This window comes from Prunus avium, chromosome 4 (assembly GCF_965620075.1).
Source record: "Prunus avium chromosome 4, drPruAviu1.hap1.1, whole genome shotgun sequence".
In the NCBI taxonomy this organism is placed as follows: Eukaryota; Viridiplantae; Streptophyta; class Magnoliopsida; order Rosales; family Rosaceae; genus Prunus; species Prunus avium.
Window position 1 is genome coordinate 16,897,954 of NC_142287.1, and position 16,924 is coordinate 16,914,877.

At 37.0% G+C, this 16,924-nt stretch overlaps 1 protein-coding gene across 3 annotated transcripts; it reads left to right on the plus strand.

Moving 5' to 3' along the window:
• The first annotated feature begins 5,160 nt into the window (after positions 1-5,160).
• On the plus strand, positions 5,161-15,769 carry LOC110761566 (PHD-finger and DNA binding domain-containing protein). 3 transcript variants are annotated; one of them, XM_088251706.1, is made up of 11 exons: positions 5,165-7,145; positions 7,250-7,864; positions 9,419-10,439; positions 10,974-11,259; positions 11,373-11,497; positions 11,718-12,181; positions 12,641-12,669; positions 13,288-13,905; positions 14,097-14,308; positions 14,932-15,142; positions 15,284-15,769. In XM_088251706.1, exons 1-10 carry the CDS (start codon positions 5,491-5,493, stop codon positions 14,944-14,946), a joined length of 5,040 nt encoding a protein of 1,679 aa, XP_088107832.1. In that variant the 5' UTR covers positions 5,165-5,490; the 3' UTR covers positions 14,947-15,142; positions 15,284-15,769. The 3 variants fall into 3 exon arrangements, with proteins under 3 accessions (XP_088107833.1, XP_088107832.1, XP_021819742.2); XM_021964050.2 differs by having other exon boundaries at positions 5,167-7,145; positions 11,718-12,178; XM_088251707.1 differs by lacking the exons at positions 14,932-15,142; positions 15,284-15,769 and having other exon boundaries at positions 5,161-7,145; positions 13,288-13,920; positions 14,097-14,233.
• Positions 15,770-16,924: the final 1,155 nt, after the last annotated feature.

Sequence of the window (16,924 nt, forward strand, 5' to 3'; positions counted from 1 at the left end):
GCAAACATAAGTAATGGTTGATGAAGTAAGTTATAGTTTAAGTTGTTTTTAAAAAAAATACCAAATTGTGAATTTGCTGATATTTTAAATTTTCATATGTTTTGAAGTCCTCAAAACAGGGCAAAAAGAAAGCAAAGAAGCAGCGATTGGCTGTGGTTGCTGCTGCAACAATTGTCGCAGAAGGAATGGATCCTTGCGTATATTATATAGAGGTTCTAATTCCCCACCTCGAGATGAACCAATGAAGTACCTAATAGTCAAGGAATGCAAGATAACTCTAACAAAGAAGCACCAAAGAAGAAGACTAGGGGTAAGACAAAGTTGTTGAGTCTTACCAAAGGAAAAATGAAGGGGTCTCGTGTTGTTGTAGAGTTCAATATGGCAGACCAACCATTTAGAGATAATGCAGCAAGATTTCTTCAGTCCTAGGGATCACAGCAAGAGAACTAGTATCAAATAAAGATTTTATGGCGCGCCTAAAGAGCCGTGTAATGTATACCAATTAAGGCGTGCAAAATGCACTGTAAATAGTTGTCCAAACCTATTACGAGAACTCAATCATGGCCTTCTTAATGCTTGTGGCAAGCGAATGCACGCGGTAAAAGAAAAAGGCTTTTTACCGCTTGGCCTTTCGTGGCACGCAGCCGCACGCCGTGAATTGTCATTTACGGCATGCAACGCACGCCGTAAATACCCGATTTTCTTTTAGCGACAAAAAATAGATAAAGCTTGGAAAATCAAGCCATAACAATACAAATAAAACTCTCACAAAGGAGGTGGAAAGCTCTCACAAAGAAAAGGTGGAAAGCTCTCACAAAGGAGAGGTGGAAAGCTCTCACAAAAAGAGAGGTGGAAATCTCTCACAAAAGGAGAGGTGAAAACTACACAGAAAACTCGAAGAGTCTCTGCAACTTATTCCAAACATGAAGAAAGGTAGGTGGAGATCGATGCCGAGACGTATCCGCCTATGATGAGTGGAGAAAAATCATTATAAAATGAAGACAAATAGGGAAAACCTTCTGTCTCTGAAAATAGGGGGAAAAGGAGAGGGGAGGAAGGGAGAAGGGGAGAGGGGAGGAAGAAAAGTGACTTCCTCCCCACTCAAAGGGAAAACAGTTGTAGAGTGTTGTTTGGGAGAAGTTACAATCTATTTAAGAAGGGCATTTCGCATCAAGTAAGTTATAAATCTAATTTTGTTTTGAGTGAAAGTTATAAATCTATTTTAAGAGAGGTAATTATTGTAAAAGAGTAATACTATAGACACCAACTTATCATATTAACTTTTGGACACCAGCTCATATTGTAATGTTTTATTTATTTTCATTATGAAGCCATTTTGGACATTATTGATTCACAACAAAGAAATTATCATATTGATATCTCAAAGTTGATGTAATAAGTTAGTGTCTTTTGTTTTTCTTATCAAAATAATAATAAATTGGTGTCTCAATATTAATGATTATTAAAATTCTCTAATAATGCTCAAGAGAAAACCGTAAGACCATCTCCAACCCATGAGGGGCTAAACCCAAATTTTCCCCCTCCAAAAAGTGACTATTTGGGTTTTACCCAGACTCAAATTGTTTTTTCTCCCAACCCTCCGGACTCAAATTTTTAGTCCTCAACTTTATTAAATTGTTTAAGAATGGTTTAAGTCTAATTTTTTTTTTTTATGGATAACTTTTCTTCATTCAATCTTTTTAAATAACTTCATAATTAAATTTTTTGAACAATTTGACCTAAAAAAATTTAAATTCCACAAATATAATTTTATTTCAAAAGAAAACACACAACATAATTCTAAAAGAAAACACACAATACTTCAAATTCACCATACATGAATGCCAATAGGAATAAACTAATAACCACCATTGTGGGGGCTTGGATAATAGTCCCCTGAGTTGTCTTCAGGATTAACAGTAGATTATTGACCCCCTGCATGTTCTTGCATAATTTCATCTTGTTTATCCCCCCAATACTTCTTCTTTCTTGGAGTAAATTTAGACACGTCCATGGACATTATTTTTTGTTCTTGGGCTTCCTTATCTTGTTGCTTCTGATACTCATAAGCATCAGCTTGATCTTGGACAAACTTGTCCAATATGTTGAGCTTTCGTCTCCTATCCTCCTCGAAAGCAATACCTTGCTCCACCAATGTTTCCAAGTACTTATCCCTTTTTTGTTGAGAAGGGTCAACCATCTTCCCTTTTTTTTTTGGCAGCCTTTTGTTTATCTTGCCCCTCAGGCCTTGGAATAGGCATGGTGATTTCGTTTGCATCGTTATCCAAATTCACCATACTTGCACAAGCTCCAGAAGAATGTTGTGTGGGAGGCTCATTTATATCGTTCCACTTTGGGCAATCTTTTAAGATTTCCCAAGCATGGTACAATTTGAAAGGCCTATTTGGAGGCTTATTATCATTAAGAAATATTGTTTTCGCATACACATCCTACACATGAAAAAATAAATTTAAGTTTGGAGTTGAATAAAATTACAAATATAAATTTAAAGCTTTAATGAGAATGGTTACTTACCACATCATGTAAATTTGAGCCACTTCGTGGGTTCGTATTGGCCTTAGTCAAGCATGCCTTCCAAAGAGAACATTGTTGGTTGATAGTCTTGAACCGAGAAGCAATGGCTTGATATGTTCGTCGCTCGGGTCCACTAATGCCCGAATCATTTTCCAGAAACTTTTGATATACACGCTTTCAAAATGTATCGCTTGCTTGATTGGTGCCAATAGCCCCATCTTCACTGACAGAAACCCACCCTTTACACAATGCCTCATCTTCTTCGGTCCTCCAATTCACACCTCTTTGAGATTTTGTGGACATCTTCAACAAGAATGAAAGGAGATTGATGAGATTGACAAAGGAAAAATAAATTGAGAAATAGATAAAATGTTTTTGGTAGATTATTTGAGAAATGGATGGGTATTTATAGAGTTTGGAGTGAGTTTTGGGGTTGGATCTGATCCAGATTAATTTAAAATATTATTTTGACCGTTGGATTTAAATTTCAGCCATTGGATCTTTTTTTTTTTTACCATTAAAATAGCTTAGATTTAATCCCCATCGTTGATTTAAGTTATATGTATATTTTTTATATAAAAAAAAAACAACAACAACAAACATCAATTATTCAAATGTTGTCGTTGGATTCCAACGGCAACTTCATGGGGCGCTGACAAGTGGCAGAAAGAGAAGGGAAAAGGCAGCTGCAAAAAAGGAGGTGGGGCCCAGGTCAGCATCTTTGCACATGGGGTCTGTTTGACTTGTAAGTGGGCTCCATGAAAGCATTTGGGTCTAGGCAATACTTGGACCCATATTTGGGTTTTCCCAAATTTTGGGTCCTTCATTTTGTTGGGTTGGGGGAGATTTGGGGCAATATTTTGGGTTTGGGTCTTTGCATTGGAGATGGCCTAAGAGAGAAAAGTTTCAACCGATGCCCCACTTGGGGGTGGTGGCCTCCATCCATCTCCTCCTCCCCTTCTCTCCCATCCTTACCCTCCATGACCTTCTCCTCCCATCTCCACCTCTATTACTTGCCCATCCCCTCCAACTAGGGCTGGCAATGGGTCGTGTTGGGTCGGGTTCGTGTCGTGTCAGTATTATACCCGTGTCAAGTTCGAGTCAACCCGCTATGACCCTTTTAATAATCATGCGGGTTTCGGGTTGACCCATTTATTCCCGTGCGGGTTTCGGGTTAACCCATTAACCCGCTAATGGCGCTAAGTAATAGCAAATTTAAAAAAATAAAAAATTCTAAATGTTGATACTTTAATCAAGTAATTACATTTTTTTATATATAAAATAGTTATTTCATTTTGCCTCTCTCTCTATATATAAAGATTGAGAAAGAGAAATTAAAAAAATGAAGAAAATGAAGAAGAAACAAAGAAAATAATTATTGCATTTTGAACAACATCATCAATTGTTTTTTAGTGGGAGAAATCAAAGAGAGAACCTAGTGTTTAACTATTATAAATAGCCTTCTCCAACAATTCGGCAAAGATGACCATGAACTTATTTGGATTTTATTTGTGTATTCTTCACATATCAATGCATCACATACTTATTGAGGTTTTTGCTAAGCTAATAGAGTAATGAAATTATTAAATATCCTCACCAGTAAAATGTCCTTGATTAATTTTGTTTGCAATGTTCACAAAAGGATGTGTTACATGTCCTTGAGGGTTTAGGGTTTAGAGTTTAGGGTTTAGGGTTTAGAGTTTAGAGTTTATGGTTTAGGGTTTAGGTTTAGGGATTAGAGTTTAGGGATTAAGGTTTAGGGTTTAGAGTTTAGGGTTTAGGGTTTAGGGATTAAAACATTAAACCCTAAACCCTAGATACATAATTAACTCAAATTCTAAGGAATAATTACTAACAAATATAATTTAGGGATAAAAATGTAATAATTAAGTGCTCATCAGTTTGTAAAGACATTATAAATATCAAATGTTGAAACATATAATCACAAAGTTATCAACACCAAGATGGATAAGGTTCAAGGAGAGGTGGAATTGGTTGGGGTTCGAAACCCATTGGTTGTGTTGAAGCTCAATTTCTTTAATTTTTTTTGCAGGTTGGCAGGTATTAAATGGGTTGACACGACCCATGACACGACCTGTTTAATAAACGGGTTAAACGGGTCGAGTCAGAAATTGCCGCCCCTACCTCCAACCCTTCTGTCTTGACTGAATTTGGTGGCTGCTTGGTTGTCTTAGTGACGGCGTGGTGTCTGATTGGCTTTTATTTACTTGTTTTGTGATTTATACTAAGTGTATCAACTATGAGTTTGTTGCCTGTTTGTAGTCTCTACTTGTATTTTATACTACTTGTGAGAATTAAAAGATTGTAGTTGCAGTTATAGTTTAGTGTGCTAAGGTGAGATTTTTTTGCTGAAATTTCTTAGGCCGTGTGTGGTTATGTGTGGAGGTTTCCACATTTATTTGATGGCTTTAAGCCTCAATTATGAATGCAATCTATTGTTTTTCTCTCGAAATTGTCTAACTATTTGTGTTCTTGAAATTTGATTGGACCATAAAGTGAATAACAAAATAAAGTACTACAAATGTTGCTCACCAACCTGCTTTCTTCTCTCGCCGAGGCAAATGTTGAAACCGAATTTCTAGAGATAGAGAGTAGTCAGCGGTGAGAGAAAGATATTTACCAACTTGCATTTCTTCTCTCTCGCTTACGCACACCCTTCTTCTTTCTCTTCGGAGTCAAAGCAAGCGGTTTGCTAATTACTAGAGAGAGAAAGAGAAGAAAAAGACCCAAACCAATTTTCCATCTCTCTCTATGCACGTTGAAGGCATTTCTAGAGAGAGAAAGTTTCACAATTTCCGTCTATCCTCTTTCTTTCTCTCTCTCTCTGTCTCTCTCTCTTACAACGACCCAAAAGGCAACTAGAGAGAGAAAGAGAGAGAAGCAGAGGGTTTTCTTCATATTCTTTAAGTTGGTTTGGGCTGTGGATCATAGAAAATGGAGTTCGTGGGCAGAACTGTGAGGAAAGAGTTCAAAGATTTTGGATATTTCACGGGAACAGTGAAATCGTACTCTCCCTCATCTGGGTTGTTCGAAGTCGTTTATGAAGATGGGGATTCGGAGGAATTGAACTTCGCTGAGGTCTCTTTGCTCCTTGGTGGCGGTGAGCCAAACCTTGTTGAGGAAGAAGTCAAGCCGAGCCGCCTAGGCCGAAAGCCCAAGAAACGACGTCGAGTGGAGAGGAAGCGAGAAATTCGAGGTGATTCAGGTAATGCTGCTGAAGTAATCTTTGGAAATGATTCTGGGTTTGGTGGGGATTTGAATAAAAATTGTGATTTGAGTGACGGGTCTGAGGGAAGACTTGAAATGGGACAAGCATTTGGAGGGAATTTGAGGGAAAGCGTGGAGGTTGATGGGAATTTGAATGACAATGTTAATTGTAGTAAGGGGCTTGATAAAACCCTAGAACAGGAAAGTGTGTTAAATGTTAATTGGAATGTGAATAGAGTTGATAATTTGAAAGATGGGATTGATTTGAATGCTGAGTTTAATTTGAATGGTGGATGTGACTTAAATGTTGATCTTAATGTTGGTAAGGAGGAAATTTCAGAAAAAAGAGATTGTATTGATTTGAATTTGGATGCGAGTGGTGACTTTGCTCAGAATTTGAATGGGGATAGTTTGGACGGTTCAACTGCGGTAACCCATGGAACCCAGAGGAGGGGTTGCTATTTTGATCTGAATTTAGAGGTTGATGAGGATTTTAAAGATACAGAGGGTGACTGTGAAGAGAAATTCAAGGTTAGTCCCAAGTTTGAGATGATTGAAGAAAATCAGAAGAAAGAGAGGAGCGGAGATACTGAAGAAAAGGTTATCGAAGATGGTAATGCCAATGAGACCTGGAAGGAAGTGTATATTGATGTTACTGAAGATAATCCCATGACAAGTGTTGGCGATCTCATTGACTGTGCTGCTGCTGAACGACTTAATAATCAAAATAGTTTTTCCGGGGGAGATTTGAAGGCTGACAATTCTCATGGGGTTTTAGATACTAGCTGCATGAAGGATTGTGGTTTGGTGGAAGTTCTGGTCAAAGATAGTCTTTCCGAAGCTCGCACTCCAATTATTCATGGAGATTCAGGAGGTCCAAACATTCAAAGAAGCAGCCGTAGAAAGAGAAGAAAACTACTGGATAATTTGAAATCTACTACTACAGAGACAGTTTTGAGGAGAAGTACTCGCAGAGGGTCTGCTCAAAATCATAACTCCATCACATCATTTTCTGTCAGTGATCCATTGTCCTCTTCTGCAGTTAGTGCAATAACAGAGGAAAAACCAGTGATTTCTGGCTGTGAAGAGACTGAAAACCATAGTGTTCTTCCTCAGGAGCTGGAGTTACCTCCTTCATCAGAACATTTAAATCTAGATGGAATTCCCATACTTGACCTTTTTTCAATTTATGCTTGTTTAAGATCATTTAGCACTCTATTATTTCTGAGTCCCTTCAAGTTGGAGGATTTTGTGGCCGCACTGAAGTGCAAGTTTCCAAGCTCATTATTCGATTATGTTCATCTTTCTATTTTGCAAACACTGAGAAAACATTTGGAGTGGCTTGCAAATGATGGTTCCGAATCTGCTTCTGATTGTCTGAGGTATATTCTTTCTCCCCCAATTACTATTTAGATATGATGTCATCCTTGGTTATTTGAAACTTCCTTTATTGGTCCTTAATATTCTGTTTTAATGTTTGATGTAGGAGTCTCAATTGGGATTTGCTCGACTTGATTACGTGGCCAATTTTTATGATTGAGTATTTTCTGATCCATGGTTTGGGACTGAAACCTGGTTTTGATCTCAGTTGTTTCAAGATATTCAAAACAGACTACTACGAACAACCTGCTTCTGTAAAGGTTGAGATACTGAAGTGTCTATGTGATGATTTAATAGAAGTGGAAGCCATAAGGTCGGAGATTAATAGAAGGTCTTTGGCAGCTGAGCCTGACATTATTTTTGATCGAAATGTAAACTATGAGGTTTGCAAGAAAAGGAAGGCTCCAGTGGATATTGCTGGTATCACTCATTTGAATGATGAGGTTGTTGATGACAGCACTGACTGGAATAGTGATGAATGCTGCCTCTGTAAGATGGATGGGAGTTTAATATGCTGTGATGGTTGTCCTGCTGCATACCACTCAAAATGTGTTGGAGTTGCTAATGATCTTTTGCCGGAGGGTGACTGGTATTGCCCTGAGTGTTCAATTGACAGGCATAAACTTTGGATGAAACCACAAAAGTCACTTCGAGGTGCAGAGTTATTAGGAATTGATCCTCGTGGTCGGCTATTCTTTAAAAGCTGTGGTTACCTTTTAGTGTAAGTTGATCCTTTTTCCTCTTTACATGGCTCGGTATAATATCACTCTGCTGCTGTTACTTAGTACAAATGGCTATTTTTTTCTTCTTATTCATAGGTCACTAAACTCTTATTTGTGAACTACCCAAGCATCGTGCTTAAAATCATTTTTCATGAGAACTAAACATGAATTTATACTCAGTAGCATTGACATGTCTTGGAAAACCCAATATATCATGAAGCATGAATGTTCTGGTGGTTGTGCCATATTTATCTCAAGATGCATGAGTAATAACTGAAGATGTATGATCCCACGGCCTCTAACCGAACAAGGTCTGAAATCTTATATAATTAATTGCTAGTCCCTTAGCATAGGTATTCATATAGTTTGTGATTCCTCCCTTGCACCACTTATCTCATTTATTAATCCTTAATCTTTCCTTTGGGTATTTCAACATATGCTGTCTGTCTGTCTCTGTCTCTGTCTCTGTCTCTCTGTCTCTCTGTCTCTCTGTCTCTCTCTCTCTCTGTGTCTCTGTATCTCTGTGTCTGTGTCTCTGTCTCTGTCTCTCTGTCTCTCTCTGTCTCTGTCTCTGTCTCTGTCTCTGTCTCTCTGCATATTTGTCTTATGTACCTCTTTCACGCAACATACAAGCAAGCGCTGCATTTCTTCTTTTATTTTGGATGTTGCAGCATCCAGCTATTATAGTGAGGTGTTTCAATCTAATTGAGAGTAAGAGTGAGGCTATGTAATATGATTCTTTTAGAGCATCTGTAGACTGAATTTGATGGATATCTTGTCCATCCTTGTAATTTTTATTTGTTGTTGGTAAAAGTTTGTGTTTCTTATAAAAGAGTAGTGAGGAAGTCTTTTTCTCCAGTAGGCAGGGATGTTAGCTTTTCTCCTTTGTATTTTATTCAATGTACATTTGATTATTTGATTTTGATTAAGCAAATAACAGTTCTCCATCCATGGATGACATTGACAGGCTATAAGTAAAGGTTGAGATGTTGTTTCCACTTTTATTGCTAAAATCTGAGTGTACAGGCACCTCATAGTGCCTCAAACAAGCCACTTCCATAATCAGGAAACACTTATGGAGACCATTTTATAACAGAGAGGATGTAATCTACTTCTATGTTGAAATGGTCACTGAAAACATGAATTATGTCATCAGAGTTATTTAGCAAAGGGTTTAGATAGAACTTTAACCGTTAGGTGTAACTGAAGATAATCCTATCAAAAGTGCTAGGGAAGATAATTTTCTAAAGAATCTTGCTGAGTTTGGTTAAAGTCAGCCATTGTATTTTGGTTGTTGTTTGTTGGTGGATAGTTTTGCTTGTTAGTTTTGTTATGGTTTGAATATACTTGGAAGCCTAGTGATCTAGCTATTCGAAGATTCTTATGTGAATTAGTATGTTCATTTTTGTTTTCGTGAGTTAATAATTGAAACTATTGTGGATTAAATGAAAATGTAAAATGTTGTGATTTTATTTCTCTAGAATATTTACCGCTTCCTTTCATCACTTTGGTATGTGTTTGGCTTCATCTGTTTATGGATGTTGCATTTGCAGATCAGATTCTTGTGACACTGAATCCAAATTCAACTACTACCACAGAGATGATCTGATTAAAGTTATCAAAGTGCTAAGGTCTTCAGATTTTTTTTATGGTGGGATATTAGTGGAAATCTATAAGCACTGGGATATTCCTGGTAGCTTTAATGGAGCAAATAGTAACATTGGCTGCTCAGTACCCCTAGACCCATTGGCATTTCCAGAAACATGTGCTGTTAAGAATGAGACTTGTGAGGCTAGAAAACTGCGAGAGAATTCTTGTAATATTGGCTTGGATGTTTCCAAGTCTATTAACTTGTTAGATTCAATGACCGTGACAGCAAGTCCAAATATAACTTCTGAAGGATCAGCTGAAACCATACAAGTGCAAAGAAGGTCAGTCATTCAGTACGATTCAGATATACCTGCTGATTTTTTAAATCAATCAGATTTGGTGGGAAAACTTTACCCTGAAGATTGTTCTTTGACATCTACTTCTATAACCACTAGAAAAGGGGATACTTCAGAAGTACATTGTGGAATTGGTTACATGAACTTTTACAGTTTTGGCCAAATTGCTTCATCTGTTGCAGAGGAGTTGACGCGTAAATCATCTGACAAAATTAAGGAAGATACAATAATAACAGAAGAGGAAATAATATCAGCACAGATGAAGACCATTTTAAAAAAATCTTCAAAATTTTTCTGGCCAAATGTTGGAAACCTTAATCTAGATGCACAGAAAGAGAAATGTGGTTGGTGCTTCTCTTGCAAAGCTCCTGCTGATTATGGGGATTGCTTGTTTATCATGAGTATGGGGCCTGTTCAGGATGTTTCTAATAGTAATATAACTGGCTTTCAATCCAAAAGGAACAAGGATGGCCATCTTAATGATGTCAGGTGTCAAATCCTATCCATTCATGATCGCCTGCAGGGACTTCTTCTGGGCCCATTGTTGAATCCCCACCACAGGGAACTGTGGCGTAAAAGTCTTCTTAAGGCATCTGATCTTGCCTCTATTAAACATTTACTGCTCATGGTAAGGATTTGTTTATTTATTTCAATCTGTGTCTAGTATAGAGTTTGTTAATTTGCATCTGCTAAATAATTAGTCTGGTGTTGATTTAAATTTTTTTTATATATACTTTCGTTCTTGCACATTTGTCAATTTGCATCTTCTAAACAATTAGGCTGGCATTGATGTCAAAATTTTGATATATTTATGTTCTTGCACGTTAGTTCGGTTCACTTTACAGTTTATATATCACTTCTCCCTGCTTTTCTGGTTTTGTTTTCTTCTCAAAATACTCATTAACCATCATTTGGAAACCCTAGTGCATTATATTCATGTACGGTGTGCACAAATTTGTATAATGTATAAAAATTCAAATATCTTTGTGTACTTCAAAAACAAAAATACAAAAGAAAAAAATGTGTTTGTTAGTTATGTGTATTTATTGTAAAATAGCTCATTGTTTGATTGCAAAGAGGCTTTTGTATTTCCATAACTTGCGTGGCTATCTTGATTTTTTTCTTTGATGCCCTCTTATTTTTGGTTGTATGCATGACACAGTTAGAGGCAAATCTGCATCATCTTGCACTTTCAGCAGACTGGTTGAAACATGTAGATTCTGTTGTTACCATGGGTTCAGCTTCTCATGTTGTGACTTCTTTACGTGCATACTCAAAGAATGTTATTAACAGAAAGAGGCCCAAGTGTTCAGATACTGAGCCCACCCCCACTTCAAATGCTGCCAGTGGATTAGGAATGTTTTGGTGGAGGGGTGGTAGGCTTTCTCGTCAGGTGTTCAGTTGGAAGGTTTTGCCTCGTTCCTTGACTTCCAAGGCTGCCAGACAAGGTCTGCTAATTCTTTTCTATGGCTTATGTGTAATTTTGCATGGGGGAGATTTTTTACAGTTAAATCAACTGAATTATTATTCTGAATTCGTTTGAAGTTCTTAAATTCTGCAGCTGGGTGTTCAAAGATACTGGGTATATTATATCCTGAAAATTCAGAATATGCGAAGAGAAGCAAATCCGTTTCCTGGCGAGCTGCTGTTGAGGCATCGACTAGTGCAGAACAGCTTGCTTTGCAGGTACATTTTCCATACCTGTTTCCTTGAAATGGTGATGTTCAGGTGTTTTCAGTGCCCTTTTCTTGCTTGCTCTGGTATGATTTTGTTTTCTTTTTTGTTAATTGTCCCCCAACCTGAGTGGTTTTGAGTCCAAAAACATTGTTTGCTCACCCGTATAATTCATGCTTCTGAATAGGAACTATCTAACTTTTTGTCAGTCAAAAATTTGCTATGGTTTCAGGTTAGAGAACTTGATTTGAACATTAGATGGAATGATATTGAGAATTCACACCCTCTCCCTACGTTGGACAAAGAATCTAGAAAATCAATCAAGCTGTTTAAGAAAGTTATTGTCCGCAGGAAGTGTTCTGAAGGGAAAGTGGTTAACTATCTTCTTGATTTTGGCAAGAGAAGAGCTATTCCTGACATTGTCAAGAAACATGGTTCTGTGCTTCAAGAACCATCTAGTGAGAGGAAAAAGTATTGGCTGGATGAATCATATCTTCCTTTGCATCTTTTGAAAAACTTTGAGGAGAGAAGAATTGCCCGCAAGTCAAGTGATGTGAAGTCTGGTAAAGTTATTGAGGTCGGTAGAGTAGCAAAGAGGCCCAGGGAAAAAAAGGGATTTATGTATTTGTTTTCAAAAGCCGAAAGATCTGAGTTTCATAAATGTGGACATTGCAACAAAGATGTCCTGATGAGGTGGTACAAATTTGTTCTCTTGCATGTAGTTGTTATCTTATATTTTTGTTCTGCTTGTCACTGTTTGTATTTCCCATGATAGCTTGTTTTCTTCACATTAAAGTGTGGGGATGCCTTCATTCTGAAACTACTAATTTCCGGAGTTAGTGCTATAAATTATTGTTCCTGATATCTGGAGGATAGAAATAGTCATTGGACTAATGGAGTTTCGTTAGCCTCTTGCATAGGTTGTTCTGTCAAAACATTGAGGGCCCTGTTAAGAAAAATTAGGAGGGATTTGGAACACCAGTTGTGATGTTTGAGTAGGTTCTACTATATGATTAGATGATCAGCTGTTGTGCTTTCCTAGTCTTGTCAAAAGACCAATTATTTGAGATTTTTTTCTTCATGTTACATGTTAAATGTTGTATTACTTCTGTTTTTTAATTTTCATCTTATAGATTTTTGTTTTGAATATAACAGGGAAGCTGTGAGCTGCCAGTACTGCAAAGGTGTGGTATTCTCTCTCTGTGTCTCTGTCTCTGTCTCTGTCTGTCTGTCTGTCTCTCTCTCTCTCTCTCTCTCTCTCTGTGCCGGGGTAACACATGGTATTAGTATTTTGTGTCTTGCAAGGTTTTTTTAAAAAGTATTTTGTAATTTAATTAAATCATCAACATCATACTTAAATTTCTTATAATCCCAGTCTCTTAATTTATGTATCACCTATGGGATCTGCAGTTACCTTTTGTGCTTGAAAGTAACTATGTACCAACAATGGAAACTACTTATAACACTAGGGCTTCTGATGGCTAGTTATCCAACTTTATTTGGCTATCATGCTCCTGTTAATGTTCTGAAATTTATAGTTCGAGCTCTTTTCTGTGGGACATTTCTTTCCACATTCTTGTCGTTGCATTTTGGCAACTATATTGAAGTAGCAAATCTTTTATGTACTCTTTGTTATTTGCTTGTCTTTCTTTTGGTGTACAGGTAATTAAGATGCATTACCTATTTTCATTTTTTATTACTTTTTAATGACAAATGATGCAACTACAACTTCATGCTTGATGCCTGTCATTGATTTGCATTGTCTTAACCTTGATATCTGATTATTATGGTATAAATTTCAGGTTTTTTCCACAAAAGGCATGCCAGGAAGTCTGCTGGGGCCGTTGTTGCTCGGTGTAAATATACATGCCACCAATGCCAGAATGGGTTGTGTGCAAAGATTGACACAAAAAGAAGGAGAGTCGAAACAAAAGGAGGGAAAGTACAGTCACAGAAATGTAAGAATTCTCAAACAGAACGCAGATCGATGCGTTTGAAAAACAACAAAAAAGCTTTAGCTGGAGGACAGCAACTAAGATTGAAAAATAGCAAAAAAATTCCGGCATCTGTACCTCTACGTCGTTCTCCTAGGAAAGTTAAATGCTTGCCATTGCAAAACAAAAAGCGTAGCAAACGCAAGAAAGGGAAAAAAAGCAAGTCCAATACGAGGACATGTAAGAAACCAAGGAGAGTTACTTCTTGGCAGAAGAAGAGAACGCAAGTTTGTCACAGTTACTGGCTTAATGGTCTTCTGTTGTCTAGAAAGCCAAATGATGAACGTGCTATGCTTTTTAGGGATAAAAAACTCCTTGCGCATTCTGGATGTTCGCCTGTCATTCTTGATCAACTCAAATGCCCCCTTTGTTGTGAAGCAAGTTATACGTCTGCTTTAAATTATATTTCTTGTGAAATATGCAGAGGTAATGATTAGTTATGTAAGTGCACTTCAAATGTAATTTTGGTTTGAGCTGGTTCAGAAAGTTTTAGTTGAATATTGGCTCTCTGATTTAGTATTTCATGAACCATGCTATTAATCTCCACAGCTTGATCTAATTCCTCCACAATTTACTTTCGTTTTTTAACATCTATTCATTTCCTTTTTTACATGCAGTGTGGTTCCATGCTGAGGCTTTTGGACTGAGTTCAGAGAACATTGATAAGCTTATTGGATTTAGGTGCCACATGTGTCGTCAAAGGAACCCTCCTGTCTGCCCCCATCTGGTAGTTGTGAAAACTGATGTGTCCCAGTTGGCTGAAGCTCAAAATGATGCTGGAGTTGACTTTTCTGAGGAAGTACCTAACACAGTCCCGCCTTTAAGTGAGGTACATATATGCATAGCAAACTTTGGCCGTAATAATTGTGCCAGGTTTGTTGATGCAATAGCAACCGTAAAACGAATATCTATTGTCTCTTGTAAATCTAATGTCACTTTGAGCTCAGTAGTCTGGTATTAAATTGTGATTGATTGAGTTTGCTTGATGCTATCAGTATGACATTGATATCTCAAGAGTGCCCTTAACCTCCCTACCCTTATGAAGGTCTTTGAGTGCTAGAGGAGGGAGTTACTTGGTGATAGGATTAAACTTCTAGCTTCTTTTTGGGCTTTCTTTGACAAACCATTTTTAAGTTGCCCCTTCTAGTGTAACTGTGATCGTTTTGTTTTGTTTTGTTTTCCTTTGGGGAGGGGATATTATATTGACTCTTGAGTGCATAATGTTTATGGGTTTGAGGTTGTCAAATTAGTTATTGATGCACTTTTCGACCAAAAACAAAAGTTATTGATGCACTTCTAGTCCATCTTGTATTTTCATATACTTTTATTAATAAGTGTCTCTTGCAGAAATAAAATTGTAACGGTTTAGATGAGTTAATGATAGTAGTGAATTTTTTTTTTCATTGGTAATATAAAGTTTGTGATGGACTTACCAATGAACTACAATTGCAGATCACATGCAATTGAATACTTTTGGCATTTCAAGATGGGTACTTCAATGGGTTGAAGCATCTTCAACACAAGATTTTCAACGACATTGAAGTAAAATTTCATAGGAAATGCGTCGCAAGGCAAAGTGCTTTCCTATGTGATGTTGTGGCAGCGAAGCCATGTATATCAAGAACCATCAGAAAGAGCAATGAACCGACAGGAAGCCGAAGTGGTATAACTCATGCCTTAAACATAACTATCTTCAATACAAGAATTAAAAAAAAAATAGAAAAGAATTTCCGCCTGCTTTCATTTTAAAAGGTAGGACATTTGTTGTTGTAGATTCTCATGTGTAATTTTTGCCACCTTGCAGGTTTCTAATTTTCTTTATAAGAGTTCTGTTTCTAACATGTAAAGCGTATGACAGTTGCAACACCCGAGGCCGGCGACGTTTAGATTTGATTGTAGAAGCTCCTGCATTTTCCATCATGTATGAGGCGGGGTGATATGGTTTGATATTAGTTCATTTAGCCGAAGACTAACAATGATTAATGAATTTGCAATTGAAATTGAGTTGACAGAAGAGAACTAGTTTGGTTTTAGCCTTTAGGAGATGGTAGACCATAGACGCTAGTGCAACCAATTTATTCTTTCAGTCAAAGTAACTGACGGTAACGGCAGTTAGATTTTAGACTGCTTATAGATTATGACAGACGACTTCTCAAGTTAGTTTGAGCTTCTGTGGATGGCTTTGGTTGTCTGCTTGGTTTGTATTGTTACAACTTACAATGATATTTGGAGATTAAAAAAAAAAAAAAAAAGGGAGAGTAAATAAGATTCATACTGTTTACCAAAGAAAGCCCAGAGTAAATACGATTAGTACTGTTTACCAAGAAATGGGTAATCTGTTTTTTCCTTGTACGTTCTGTTTCTGTTGTAGTGGATGTCACCATAATACCTAATACCTAATACATGACTCACCCCACCATACCTAATATATGACTCACCCCACAGTATGTTTGTAAAATAGTGGTGAATAGTGTATTTCCTATACCTATAAATACAAGGCATTAAGAGAATGAAAAGATAAGCTTTAGAAGAGCAATTCTATGGTTATTCTCTTCCTCTAAATTCTCTCTAAATTTTCCTAGTTTTGTAACACGTTATCAGCATGAATATCTCCCAAATACCAGCTGAGTACTCCGATCAAATCCCCTTGTTTCAGTCTTTTTATCACAAACAAGAGAGTTCTTGAACTTCACCACCAAACTAAAATACCAACCGATCAAAACTAGTGACAAACCCACACTGTTTCTGTCACAAACAAGAGAAGAAAAGGTTAAAGAAAACACAAGCCAGATAAACACTACCACCGTCTCATTCTCCATCTCTCATGAAATCACTATAGAAAGAAAGCCATACTTCTACCAAAGAGATACTTACCAGGGATTTGAAGCAGTGGTGGAGATGTGGTCTACTAGAGAAAGTGAGATGCTGACTGTTAGAAAGAAAGAAGTGAAACAATAATTATCAAGAGCTCAACCTCAAGCTTTTCTCTTCTGTGTTTTTCATTCATCTTTGGTGCCTATTTATAAGCATAAGAAATACATAGTTTATTACCATAAGTGGTCATATACATCATTGGTGAGTCATAAGGTAGGTTACAATCACATCATGGGGGGTACAAATAGGAATTGTGGGTAAAAGAGATATGAAATTGTAAATCATATCTCTTTTACCCACAATTCCATAATAATTATTATGGATGCCCACCATATCTCTTTTACCCACAATTTCTACCACTATATTTGTAACCCCCAAGATGTGATTGTAACCTACCTTATGACTCACCAATGATGTATATGACCACTTATGGTAGTAAATTATGTATTTCTTATGCCTATAAATAGACATAAAAAATGAATGAAAAATACACAAGAATAGAAGAGAAGAAGCTTAAGGTTGAGCTCTTGATAATTATTGTTTCTCTTCCTCTAAATTCTCTCCATAATTT